The 14662-nt window shown below is 44.0% G+C and overlaps 1 protein-coding gene across 3 annotated transcripts in view; it reads right to left on the reverse strand.

The window, feature by feature from the left end:
* ARHGEF6 (Rac/Cdc42 guanine nucleotide exchange factor 6) overlaps nt 1–14662 on the reverse strand; it is a 242387-nt gene that overhangs the window by 86264 nt on the left and 141461 nt on the right. For all 3 annotated transcript variants that reach the window (XM_073543558.1, XM_073543557.1, XM_073543559.1), the window contains exons 12-13: nt 2951–3097; nt 1278–1364 (exon numbers count right to left, since the gene is read on the reverse strand). In XM_073543558.1, coding sequence (XP_073399659.1) covers nt 1278–1364; nt 2951–3097 — 234 coding nt within the window. The remainder of the gene's footprint in view (nt 1–1277; nt 1365–2950; nt 3098–14662) is intronic.

The raw sequence follows: 14662 nt of genomic DNA on the forward strand, positions 1-14662 counted from the left end.
GGGGTCACATGATCAGGAGCCTCTTGTATGCAGGACTCTGCCGACCTGGTTGTCATGGTGCACTGCTGGAGGTAAGTTTATGTGTGGGGTCAGGAGGGATTTACAAGGTGGATGTAGCAAAGCTGTGTGTTTATGAGGTGTACGGAGCGGAGCCGTGTGTGTATGGGGTGTACTGAGCGGAGCCGTGTGTGTACGAGATGAGCAAAGCCGTGTGTGTACAAGGAGTACGGAGCAGAGCCGTGTGTGTATGAGGTGAGCAGAGCCTTGTGTGTACGAGGTGAGCGGAGCCGTGTGTGTACAAGGAGTACAGAGCAGAACCGCATGTGTACGAGGTGAGCAGAGCCACGTGTATACAAGGAGTACAGAGCAGAGCTGCGTGTGCACAAGGTGTGCGGAGCAGAGCCATGTGTGTACAAGGTGTGCAGAGCAGAGCTGTGTGTGTACAAGGTGTACGGAGCAGAGCCATGTGTGTACAAAGTGTATGGAGCGGAGCCGCGTGTGTACTAGGTGAGTGGAGCCGTGTGTACGAGGTGGATGGAGCAGAGCTGTGTGTGTACAAGGTGTACGTAGCAGAGCCGTGTGTGTACGAGGAATACGGAGCGGAGCCGCGTGTGTACGAGGTGAGCGGAGCCGTATGTATACAAGGTGTATGGAGCAGAGCCGTTTGTGTACGAGGTGTACAGAGCGGAGCCATGTGAGTACGAAGTGTATGGAGCGGAGCCGTGTGTGTATGAGGTGAGCGGAGCCGTGTGTGTACAAGGTGGACGGAGCAGAGCAGTGTCTGTACAAGGTGTATGGAACAGAGCCGTGTGTGTACGAGGTGTACGGAGCGGAGCTGTGTGTGTATGAGGTGTATGGAGCGGAGCCGTTTGTGTACAAGGTGTACGGAGCAGAGCCATGTGTGTACGAGGTGTACGGAGTGGAGCCGTGTGTTTACGAAGTGTACGGAGTGGAGCTGTGTGTGTACGAAGTGTACGGAGCGGAGCTGTGTGTGTTCGAAGTGTACGGAGCGGAGCTGTGTGTGTTCGAAGTGTACGGAGCGGAGCCACGTGTGTACGAGGTGAGCGGAGCCGTGCGTGTACAAGATGTACGGAGCGGAGATGTGCGTGTATTTTGGCATGGGGGGGGCCTCATTTGAAATTTCGCATCGGGGCCCATAACTTTATAGATACGCCACTGAGTTTAATGGACCTTTGTGTGATCTGCAAAAAGAGGCAATTATGGGAAGTAACCACAAAGAATTACTAAATCTAGAATAAAGACATTTTCTACAATACCTGATAAATAAAGCCACTCATCCGTGGACTGGCAGACAGCACTACAAGTGCATTTGAAAACAACATAAAATACCGTTCTTCTTTTTCCTTGAGAAGAAATATAACAATCAGTATCAGAGAAAAAATCAGGAACACGCCGAGCACAGAATACAAAAAATAACAAGAGGCTGGACACATTAGAAGGGTACTTCAATCAAAGTACTGGCACATTTATGCAGGACTTCATCATCCTTCCTAGCCCACATGACACTTGAATTCCCATTAACTGCACATTTAATGCCCCTAAAACAGCTATTTTGGGGCATACCTGTATAAGTCTTTTCCCCATGCTAAATAATATTTTAGCTAATAAACTCCTTTGCTTTTTTGTTGTATAAACCGTTCAGTGGTGTGGAAGATACAATCTCAGAGAAAAAGGTGAATTTCTGAGCCATGTTGTGAAATGTTAGTTGGTCAGGATGGCTGAGTAGTCTAAGGCACCAGACTCAAGAATGATCTCTTTCCCCAGAGCTGGGTGTTCTGGTCTACAAATGGAGGCGTGGGTTGAAATCCCACTTCTGACAGCTACTTAATTGGCTTAGTGATCGGACCCAAAGAGTGGTTGTAAATGACTGCACATCCAGTTGGAAGAATGTCTCAAGTGGGGTACCACAGGGCTCTGTCCTGGGCCCTGTATTGTTCAACATCTTTATCAATGATTTAGATGAAGGAATTGAGGGTAAATTGATTAAATTTGCTGATGACACAAAGCTAGGAGGGATAGCTAATACTAGAGAAGAGAGAGAGGATTCAAAAAGATATAAATAAACTGGAGCAGTGGGCAGCAACTAACAGAATGGTTTTTAACAGGGAAAAATGCAAGGTACTACATCTGGGCAATAAAAATGAAAAAAGCATATACAGAATGGGAGGAATAGGGCTAAGCAACAGCACTTGTGAAAAAGACTTGGGTATACTAATAGATCACAGACTGAATATGAGTCAACAGTGTGATGCAGCAGCAAAAAAGGCAAATGCAATTCTAGGATGTATTAACAGAAGCATACAGTCTAGATCACGTGAAGTCATTATTTCCCTCTACTCCTCTTTGGTCAGACCTCATTTGGAATACTGCGACCAGTTTTGGGAGTCACATTTTAAAAAAAAGACATCAACAAACTAGAGCAAGTTCAGAAAAGAGTGACCAGAATGGTGACCGGACTGCAAACCCTGTCTTATGAGGAAAGGTTGCAGGATTTGGGAATGTTTAGCTTGCAGAAGAGAAGACTGAGAGGAGACTTAATAGCTGTCTACAAATATCTCAAGGGCTGTCACATTGTAGAAGGATCATCTTTATTCTCATTTGCACAAGGAAAGACTAGAAGCAATGGGATGAAACTGAATGGGAGCAGACACAGATTAGATATTAGAAAAAACTTTTTGACAATTAGAGTGATCAATGAGTAGAATAGGCTGCCACGAGAGGTGGCGAGTTCTCCTTCAATAGAAGTCTTCAAACAGAGGCTGGACAGACATCTGTCTGGGATGATTTAATGAATCCTGCTTTCAACAGGGGGTTGGACCAGGTGGCCCAGGAGGTCCCTTCCAACTCTACAATTCTATGATTCCATTATTCCATATTCAAGACAGTGCAGAATCAGCCTGGCAATAGGCATTACTTTTTTCCTACATACCTCACTTGCTCCACATTGGACCATAACTTGTGACATATACAGGACACTTCCTAATGTCTTAATGTCTTCTCCTTCCCAACACTGGATGGGTTCGGAAAGGATTTGTAGCTCCAACTGCTTCCTTTTCCGCAAGTCCTGACACTGTGCCTGAAACATGCAAAAGGTACAAATTTTCTAAAGCAACAGAATACAGATTATTATATCTACACAATTATATCCACAATGACTTTTGTCCACCACCCTGCCCTCATCTGCTCCTACAACTCTTATTTTTATTTGATCTGCACTAGTGATGAGCGAGTATACTCATTGCTCGGGTTTTTCCGAGCATGTTCGGGTGTCCTCCGAGTATTTTGGGGTGCTCAGAGATTTAGTTTCTGCCGACGCAGCTGCATGATTTGCGGCTGCTGGACAGGCTGAATACATGGGAGGAATGCCTGTTTGTTAGGGAATCTCCACAAGTATTCAAGCTGGCCAGAAGCCACATATCATGCAGCTGAGGCGACGAAAACTAAATCTCTGAGCACGCCAAAATACTCGGGAGGACACCCGAGCATGCTCGGGGAAAACCCGAGAAATGAGTATACTCGCTCATCACTAATCTGCACCCATGTGTAGAGTGTTGAGGGTAGAAGACATGCTACAAATATAGGTTCCCATGCACTAGACTAGCTGACTCTCTCAACTGTCCCAAAATTTCCACTTGACATGCTGCAGATTTGATAAACGATGTAGTTCTCAAATTCAGTCACTGAAACAAACACTAGCATGTGCATGAGATTTCTGAAACCTCATATCGTTTGATGGTACTGTAATAAGCAGCTTTTAATTTTTATATATACTGTGTATATATATATATATATATATATATATATATATATATATATAAACTCAGGAAAAAAAGGTGCATGTCAGCATAACTTAATTGTCCAGAGTGACTTGCAAGAAAGAAAGAAAAAAATATTATTATTCATTTATGGATTTTAAGAAATGTTAAGTTTTGTTGTAGACTGGTCACAAAAGAGTTAAATCGATCACAGAATAAATGGGCGAGTCCTGGCCTTGTAATGTTAATTCATGACTACAACACCGAAAAGCCTATTGAGAAGCGTTCAATAAAGTAGAAGTGCACCGTAAGCCATTATATCATCAACTCATCCACGTCATCAGCTGCGCTCATTATCTGCTGCACTACATTGTTTCATCTGATGCTTCGCAAATCCTCCTTTTTGACATTCTGGAGTCGATTACTACCATGAGGCTGGCCTATCATAGCAGTGAACAGTACATTTGTGGCCAAAAGTTTTGAAACTGACACAAATTTTGGTTTTCACAAACTTATTACCAGCATTTCATAAGTTGTTAAACTTTTGTTGACAAATACATGAAGTTTATACAAAGACTCGATATTTACAGTGTTGACACTTACAGCTCTGGCAAAAATTGAGACCACTGCAAAATGTTCAGTTTGTCTGATTTTTTTCTTTATAGGTATATTTTTGAGTAAAATGTAAATTGCTCTTTTATTCTATAAACTTCTGACAATATGTCTCCGAATTTCCAAGCAATAAAATTTGTATTTTTTTTTCTAAAAATGAGAAATGGTCAAAATTAAATAAAAGAACCAGTGCTTTCAGACCTCAAATAATGCAAAGAAAACAAGTTCATAATCATTTAGAAACAACAATACTAATGTTTTATTTCAGTAAGAGTTCAGAAATCAATATTGTGTGGAATAACCATGATTTTTAAAAACAGCTTTCATACGTCTTGGCATGGTTTCCATCAGTCTTTCACACTGCTCCTAGCGCAAAAATTAAACTTCTTCTTTGTTTGATGGCTTGTGACGATCCATCATCCTCTTGATTACATTCCAGAGGTTTTCAATGGGGTTCAGGTCTGGAGATTGGGCTGGCCATGACAGGGTTTTGATGTGGTGGTCTCTTAATTTTTTGCCAAAGCTATATTTGTCAAGACTTCAGTAAAGGCCCCGTTACACGTGTCAATGTCCCAGCGATCCCACCAACGATCCGACATGGATGGGATCGCTGGGACATAGGTGATCGCTGGTGAGCTGTCACATAGACAGAAGCACCAGCGATCAGGACCAGCGAGCAAGCTGTTATCCAAGGTAAACAGCGGGTATCCAAGAGCCACGCAGCTCATAGATACCTGCTGTTTACCCTGGAAACCAGCGTGCACGCTGGTTTCCAAGGTAAACAGCGGGTAACTAAGAGATGGGCGGCTCTTAGATACCCGCTGTTTATATTGGAAACCAGCGTCGCTGATCGCTGGTCTCTCGCTGCCACACGCAGCAATGCATGCTGGCCAGCGGGAGACCAACTATCAAAAAATGGCCCAGGACGCTTGAGCGCGATCAGCGATACCCAGCGGGGGGGCTGGTCCGTTGATACATGTCACACACAGCGAGATTGCTGGCGAGATCGCTGTGGCGTCACAAAATCAGGATCTTGCTGTGTGTGACGGGGCCCTAATTCCCCTGTCAGCTGGATATCAGCTTCTGGGTCAAATCCTGACTGATGACAGCCCATTCTTGTCTAATCAGTGCTTGGAGTTTATCACAATTTCTGTGTCTTTATTGCTTCACTTGCTTTTTGAGGATTTACCACAGGTTCTCAATGGAATTAAGATCTGTGGCGTTTTCCTGGCTGTGGACCCAAGCCACATGATTACCACTTTTGCCTTCTAAGACTGTCTCCATTATGCTGGAAAAAGAAATGTTCATCACCAAATTGCTACTGGATCGTTGTGAGAAGTTGCTCAAGAGAATGTTTAGATCCCATTCTTTATTAATGGCACTGTTTTAGGCAAAATTGTTAGTGAACCCCCTCCATGTTATCCAGCAACCCCACATAAGAACCAAGAAAGCAAGTGTCAGTAATATATGCATGCAAAGTGGGGTGAAAGATTTTGGAGGCTGGCCTGGTGTGAAGAACAGCAAAGAAGTCACTTCTCTCCAAGAAATACCATATTTGGGAGCTTATAAGAGGCACCAGACCATTAGACGAACCCAAAATTTTGGGGAGGAAAATAGGGAAAAAATGTTTTTAATAAAACAGTGGTGCATCTTATAGAGCGGTCTTACAGTAGCTTACTGGGGGCGGTGGCTGCGGTGGCTGCGGTGGAGCGGGGTCCCAGGAGGCAATGTCACTATTACAGGAAGCTGGTGGCAGCAGGAGTGGGACGATGGCGTGGGCCCTGGACTGTGTAGAGGAGGTGTTCGGCGGTGCGAGGCTACTGTGGGCCCCAGGCTTTCACAAAATGTCTAGAGTCCCTTCACTTTCCATTCTTTTCATTGTGGTGGACTTCGGGAAAATGGCTGTCTCCAGTGGCGCATGCACAGATTGAGATCTTGGCAGCCTCATTGAAAAGGATGGGAAGTGCAGATACTCTAGACATTTTCTGAAAGTCTGGGGCCTGCAGCAACCTCGCACTGCTGAGAACCCCCACCTACCAGCCCGTGGCCGGCAACATCGCCCCACTCCTGCCGCCACAGCCAGCTTCCTGCAGTAGCAACTCTGCCTCCAGGGACCCCGCTCCATCTCAGCGCAGCCGCCACTCACACCCCACCTCCCCCTAGGAAAGCTACATTCAGATTTTAAGACCCACAACCATTTTCCCACAATTTTTTGGGGGGAAAAAGTGTGTCTTATAATGTGAAAAATAAGGTACATCAAAGACAGACTGACTTTCTGCAGAATGTACAGGGATTGGACTGCAGAGGACTGAGGTAAAAAAAATTTTTCTTTGATGAGGCTCCGTTTAAATTGTTTGGGACATCGTGAAGAACGATTGACCGGAGAAGAAAAGGTGAGCGCTACCAGGAGGAGTCCTCTGTCCTGCCTACAGTCAAGCATCCTGACGTCATTCATGTGTGGAGTCTTTCATCCATGGAGTCAGATCACTCACAATTTTGCTGAAGACAATTGCCATGAATAAAGTATGATATCTAAACATCCTCCAAGAGCAACTTCTGCCAATAATCCAGGAGCAATTTAGTGATGAACAATGTTATTTTTCCTGCATGAGGGAGACAATGTCATAAGGCAAAAGTGAAAGCTAAGTGGCTCTGTGAACAAAACATTGAAATTGTTGGTCCTTGGCCGGGAAACTCCCCAGATGTCAATGCCATTGAGAACCTGTGGTCAATCCTCAAAATTGGGAGGACTAACAAAAAAAACTTAAAAATTGTGATAAATTCCAAGCTCTAAATAGACAAAAATGGGCGGGCATCAGTCAGGATTTGGCCCAGAAGCTGATATCCAGCTGCCAGAGTGAACTGCAAAAATCTTGAGAAATAAGGGTCAACACTGTAATTGTTGAGTTATTGGTATAAACTTGATCTATTTGTCATAAAAGTGTAAAATCTTATGAAATGTTCATGATTATACCTCAGTAACTATAAAAACATCTAACTGCAAGATCTAAAAACACTGAAGCAGCAAACCTTGTGAAAACCAACAATTTTCACTTGAAAATGGTGTCCTCTCCTCATCCTTCCAACATGGCTCAATCACACCCATCCTCAAAAAGCCCTCCCTTGACCCAACCTCTGTGTCTAGCTATCGCCCAATATCACTTCTCCCTTTTGCCTCAAAACTACAGGAACAGCATGTCCATCTTGAACTGTCCTCCCACCTCTCCTCCTGCTCCCTCTTTGACCGGTTACAATCTGGCTTCTGACCGCATCACTCAACTGAAACCGCCCTAACTAAAGTCATCAATGACCTACTAACCGCCAAGAACAAGCGACACTACTCTGTCCTCCTCCTCCTGGACCTGTCTTCTGCATTTGACACTGTAGACCATTCCCTCTTGTTACAGATTCTCTCATCTCTTGGCATCACAGATTTGGCCTTATCCTGGATCTCATCACATCTAACAGACAGGACATTCAGTGTCTCCCTCTACCACACCACCTCCGCACCTCGCCCCCTGTCTGTCGGTGTTCCCCAAGGTTCAGTTTTAGGACCCCTACCCTTCTCCATCTACACCTTTGGCCTTAGGCAGCTCATAGAATCCCACAGTTTACAGTATCATCTCTACGCCGATGACATGCAGATCTACCTATCTGGACCTGACATCACCTCCTTACTGACCAAAATCCCACAATGTCTGTCCGCTATTTCATCTTTCTTTTCTGCTTGCTTTCTAAAACTGAACATGAACAAAACAGAATTCATCAACTTTCCCCCATCTCAGTCTACCCCTCCACGAGACCTATCCATCAATGTCAGTGGCTGCTCACTTTCCACAGTCCCGCAGGCTCGGTGCCTCGGGGTGATCCTCGACTCTACCCTCTCTTTCAAGCCACATATCCAAGTCCTTGCCTCCTCCTGGCCAACTCCAACTCAAAAATATTTCCTGAATCCGTACATTCCTTGACCAAGAAACTATGAAAATGCTCATGCACGCCCTCATCATCTCCCACCTCAACTATTGCAACCTCCTACTCTCTGGCCTCCCCTCTAGCACTCTTGCACCACTCCAATTTATCCTAAACTCTGCTGCCCGACTAATCCACCTGTCTTCCCGTTATTCCCCAGCCTCTTCTCTCTGCCAAGCCCTTCACTGGCTTCCTATTGTCCAGAGGCTCCAGTTCAAAACCCTAACTATGACATACAAAGCCATCCACAACCTGTCTCCTCCATACAACCGTGACATGGTCTCCCGGTATTTACCTACACGCAACCTTCGATCCTCTCAAGATTTCCTTCTCTACTCCCCTCTTATTTCTTCTTCCCACAACCGCATACAAGACTTCGCCCATGCTTCTCCCATACTCTGGAACTCTCTACCCCAACATTTCAGACTTTCGCCTACCACGGAAACCTTCAAAAAGGAACCTAAAGACCCACCTCTTCCGGAAAGCCTACAACCTGCAGAGAGATCCTCAGTCCACTGAACCGCCGCACGACCAGCTATACCTTCTTCTTGCGTATCCTCACCCATCCCCTGTAGACTGTGAGCCCTCGCGAGCAGGGTCCTCTCTCCTTTTGTACTTGTGTGTGCCTTGTATTGCTCATGTTTATTGTGCTGTTTTTGTATGCCCCTTTTTCACATGGAATAAATGGCGCTATAAAAATGAATAATAATAATAATTGTGTCAGTCTTAAAAATTTTGGCCACGACTGTGTCTCTGCTTTTCTTTAGTGACCTTGGAATACCATTGATAATATAGTATATTTAATAAGATTAGAAACTGAAAATACATTTTCTCATTTTACCCCAAGTTACAGCTTGCATTAATGTCCACTGCTGTAGCCTTCAAAGCTGAAATCTCCAGTTTGACCACAGCTTAGGACCCTGTCACACATAGTGACTCACCAGCGATCCCGACAATGATATGAACTTGTCAGGATCGCTGGTGTGTCACTACATGATCGCTGGTGAGCTGCCAAGCAGGCAGCTTCATCAGAGATCAGGACAGCGGCACGCGGGTAACAAGTGAAGCACGTCGCTTAGTTACCCGCAGTTTACGTTAAGATACAGCGCGCTGGTGCAGGGAGCTGGTAACCAAGGTAAACATCGGGTTTCTAAGCGCTGCACGCCACTTAGAAACCCGATGTTTACCTTGGTTACCAGCATGCTGGTATCTGACGTACACATCGGATTTCTAAGCGCCGCGTGGCGCTTAGAAACCCGATGTTTACCTTGGTTACCAGCATCCAGCTCGCTGATCGCTGGTCTCCCACCTGCCACATGCAGGGATGCGTGCTGGCCAACGGGAGACCAACGATCAAAAAAATGTCCAGGCCATTCCAGCACGATTAGCGATACCCGGCAGGGGGGCCGGTCACTGATAGGTGTCACACACAGCGATCTCGCTGGTGAGATCGCTGTTGCGTCACAATACTTGTGACTCAGCAGCGATCTCGCTAGCGAGATCGCTGTATGTGACGGGGGCTTTAGTCTGGTGATTTGCATTTTGCTGAGTGCATTCTATATACTAATTATATTGGAGGTCTCAGATAAGCTTTTAAGGTTTATCAGCAAGATTGTTGATGGCTTCCAGTAGCTGCCAGAGAAACTGTGACAGGTCAAAAAGCAGAAAACCAACAGAAACGTTAAGCTAATGCCAATTCCAGTTATTTAACTCCTGAAAGAGGACCTATCACTTGCCACATGTAGGTTTAGTTTTCTTGTTTTGCTTGGTGTAGATGATGCTGTTCAGCTGAATCTGGCATTGTTTTTCAAAAGTTTTTCAGCCTCTCCATTCCTGAGATATGGCATCCTCTTCCCTGTATGAAAATCTACTCGTTTCAGCCAAGTGGGCATAGTCCTGAACTCTTTTGCTGTGGGCATCTTCTTGATGACCACACCCACATGTTTAAACAGACTGAATGTATAGACAGGGAAGAGGGAGCCATATCTCGGTATCGGAGATGAGTAGGAACAAAAGAAAAGCAACGTCGGATTCAGGGGAACAGCAGCATTTCCAAGGGGTGAAAAATATAGTCACAGCTCCTTTTTAAAAGTCATGGTCTGTATTAAAAAAAAGGTGAAAATCTATCTTTCATAGATGAATAGTGACAACCCAGCCATGTTACACAGCCATTAACGAACTGAGGAATGTTAAGCATGTGTACCTTAATTGGGTTTAAAAATACTTGATAATGACTTCTGTAAGATCGTGGGGTGTAACTATAGGAGGAGGCGCAGATTATGGTCATGCTTGGACTCCAATGGTGTCCAAAAGATGCCCATGTCCCATACGTTGAAATCAGTACTGCAAGTAGTGCATTACAGTTGAGTGACAAGATACAGATTGTGCCTTGGGGGCCCAGATGCTTGAAGTTACCCCTTTGGTGGCAGCTGTACTCTCAGCAACACTGGCTGACACACAGCTTGATCACAGATATTAATACATACTAATGGGAAAAGATTAAAATGCATACAAACTAATCAGTAAGTTGATTTTTAGCCACACAGGAAAATCCAGAGAGGTGCCAATCACATGTGAATGTGTAGATTATCACAGAAGCGCAAGTCTCTCCGCTTCTTTATCTGATCATCACACTTTCCAACACTCCCATTTTCTGAGAAACACACTTGTCCTATGAACACAAGACAGAGCAGAGAAGTTGTGGCTTTTAACACTAGAAAACCCAACCTGATGGGGAAACAGCAACTCTTCATAGAAGGGGCAATCCCACTAAATGTTACCTAGCACTCAATTTGCCAGTTTCAGAATTTCAAGTAATTAGAAATGTAAATGTCATTATAAGAATTTGTTAAAACAAGAGTAGTTTTATTTCAAGGTTAGATACATGCAAATATAGAAAAATGCACATAAACGCACACATGTACAGCAAAGATAAGTGTAAAGCCAATGGCGTATGGGTGTCACCGAGGTACCTCTCTCAGGACCCCCTTTCTATGAGATAGAAGAAAGTAACAAACCAGAAGCCACTCTTCCTGTAGTGGGCTCGGGTCATACATATAATACATGGAAAGTCATTATCTTAAAGGTGTAGTCTAACAAAGTAATTTTCATCCTTAATCCCAATCTATTTATTGACATATTCTAAACTAATTTCTAATATACTTGAATTAAAAAATAACTATCTGACTGTTTTTTTCTACTCCTTTTTCATGACCCTTTGTTTGAGAATTCCAGTGCATGCTTGGATACACAAGAGAAGCCTCATCAGGAGGCAGAGGCTGTGGTCACTACTGCAGTCTTTGCCCCCTCCCTGAAGAGATGCGTTGTCAGTGATGCTAATTTTAAGGACTGGCATAGTCACTGCTCTGTCACTATGTAATGTGCACAAAGATAGTGCACGCTCTCTTGCCGGCTCAGATCAGAAGTAATAAGCCGTCACCTGAGCGCACTGTCAGGGTGTGTTCTAAGACTACCCGACATGCATAGACCAGCGCCGCCCCCACAAGCATTAAAACCTCATCTTGTGTCAGCCGACCTCAATATAGATGGGGCAGAGCAGGACCAAACCCAACTGTTCAGACACCTGTTCATGGGAAGCTAATAGATGAAATGAATAGGAGAAAAAAGGAGAGCCATGCCCCACCCAGTATTAAAACCTTACTAGAGACGGGACCATCCCAAGTGGGTACACCTTGCCGTGGTCGGATGGCCTTTACACTTTTTTTATTAAAATATGTGAACTAAGTACTCAATGATATGTATATATACTACTAGCTGAAGAGCCGGGCGTCGCCCTGGCATAGTAACTAACTGTGGTTAGTTATAACAAATTATAATGATTATACGAGTGTTGCACATAAAACCATATTTTTTTTTAACACAATATTAACCCCTTAACGACTGCCGATACAACTTTTAATGGCGGCAGTAAAGGGGCCTTATTCGTCCTGCACCTCATGCTCCTCCTTTATACACAGCCTCCTCCTGCACCTCGCGCTCCTCCTTTATACACAGCATTTTACTGCAGCACAGCTTTTCTCCTTTATAGTCACCTCCTTCGGCAGCACCTCACACTCCTCTTCCATATACAATGGGAAACAGCTGATCCCGAGAGAAATTGCACTAATTTCAATAAAGCCTACTTCTTCTGCAGAACTACACTTTTCTCCTTTAGACCTTGTTCACACGTCATTTGGTCAGTATTTTTACCTCAGTATTTGTAAGCTAAAACTTGGAGTAAAACAATCAGAGAAAAAGTATATTAGAAACACGTCCCCACATCTGTATTTTTCTCCCACTCGTGATTTTGGCTGAGGTAAAAAACTGACCAAATACTAAACGTGTGAATGTGGTCTTAGGCACAGCCTCCACCTGCAGTGCCTCACCCTTCTCTATACACAGCCTCATACTGCAGCAGCACCCAATTTCTCTCATTTTCCCCCTTACACCTCTCATTTTCCCCCCCTCACACCTGTCATTTTCCGATCACTCCACTATTTTCCCCCTCACACCTCTCATTTTCTGATCACTCCACTATTTTCCCCCTCACACCTCTCATTTTCCCCTTACTCCACCATTTTCCCCTCACACCTCTCTTCCCCTCACACGTTCACAGCAACTTCCTGTTATGAGCTCAGCGGTGTAATTCATGAGGCTCCTCCCTTTCCCTTGATGTCATGGCTCACAGGAGCAACTCCATTCTAGACACGATGGAGCTAGATTTGACCTGTGCCTGCCGCATACTGATACTCTGAAGGCGGCAATCCTGATTGTAGATCGCAGCGGCTGGGATGTCACAGCTGGTGAATTTTGCAGGGTGGCTTTTGAGGTGAATGCGTCTCCGCCCGTGTGTGCTAACAACGTGGGCCATGTGGATGGGGCTTTGCATGTAGAGTGAGTGTGGATGTGGAGTGGGCATGGCTTGATAAATACACATACATGCATACACTCAGCTTTATATACTGTATATAGATTACAATTTACTTACTACAGGGTATATGCTCATTTAGTTTTTTATCTTGGGTTTTTCCTTTACTGGAGGCAAGTAAAAACAGAACATGAGCACCATTTCTGCATTTTTGACCCACTCGTGGGTTTGGCTTACAAAGCTGGCATCAAACACTGACAAATACTGACATGTCAACTCTATTTTTATATTTTATTTTTTTTTAAACAGGAAGCAACTTCCTGATGCAATGGTAAGAGCTGTAAACCAACTACATAAAATTCATCTCAAAATAACTTTCACATTTGACTATATACAAGAGCTACATAGACAAATAAAATTTCCATAACTACAGAATCCATGTGTTGAACATTTCATTTTACACGTTGCATCTTTCCATTGAGACCAATTGTCAGTACGTGAAGGAATGCTTAATTTTTAAATTTAGTAAGTATATACGTAGAAAAACCACGGAGTACGGCAGGAAAGAAAGGAAACTCCACCTACACAACTTACATATATGGGAACACTTACTATCGCAGCACAAATGATATAGCGTGCATCATCCATGCTGGATTAGTCACTTTTCATGCCACAAGATACTGCACATGGTACATTCCATTTATCAGTAAATCAGATCAAAGAACATATTACAGGGTTATATGCCTGCAACCACCTGATAAGGCATAGGATCAATAGGATTAAAGAACATGGTCTACTTCAAGGACTTTTTTTTACTAAATTAAATCTGTCAGCAGGCTTTTGCTATGGAATCTGAGAGCAGCATGATGTAGAGGCAGAGACCCCAATTCCAGCGATGTATCACTTTCTGAACTGCTTGGTGATAAAACACAAACCAACGTTAAAAGGGAAGCTGTCATATAGCTTTCGCTCTTTAATCTGAGAGTAGCATGATATAGGGGCAGAGAGCCTGATTCCAGTGATGCATCACTTGCCCAGCACCTTGCTGTAGTTTTAACCCCTTAACGTCCAATGACGGACATAGTCAGGCAGATCAGTTTTAGCTTTTAGTGAACCTAGCAAAAAAGCGAAACGAAAAATAAGTGTGGGATTGCACTTTTTTGCAGTTTCACTGCAATTGGAATTTTTTTCCCGTTTTCTGTTGCATGACATGGTAAAGCGAATGGTATCGTTCCAAAGTACAACTCGTCTTGCAAAAAACAAGTCCTCACATGGCCATTTTGACCAAAAATAAAAAGTTATGGCTCTGGGAAGAAGGGGAGCAAAAAATGAAAATGCAAAACCAAAAATACTCCTGGTCGTTAAGGGGTAAATGCAATTAGTATTTTATCAGCAGGAGATTATCACTGCAGGACTAGATGTCCTTCTGCCAGGCTAA

The sequence above is a fragment of the Dendrobates tinctorius genome, unplaced genomic scaffold (assembly GCF_039654945.1).
Source record: "Dendrobates tinctorius isolate UK_male_01 unplaced genomic scaffold, ASM3965494v1 ptg000133l, whole genome shotgun sequence".
NCBI lineage: Eukaryota > Metazoa > Chordata > Amphibia > Anura > Dendrobatidae > Dendrobates > Dendrobates tinctorius.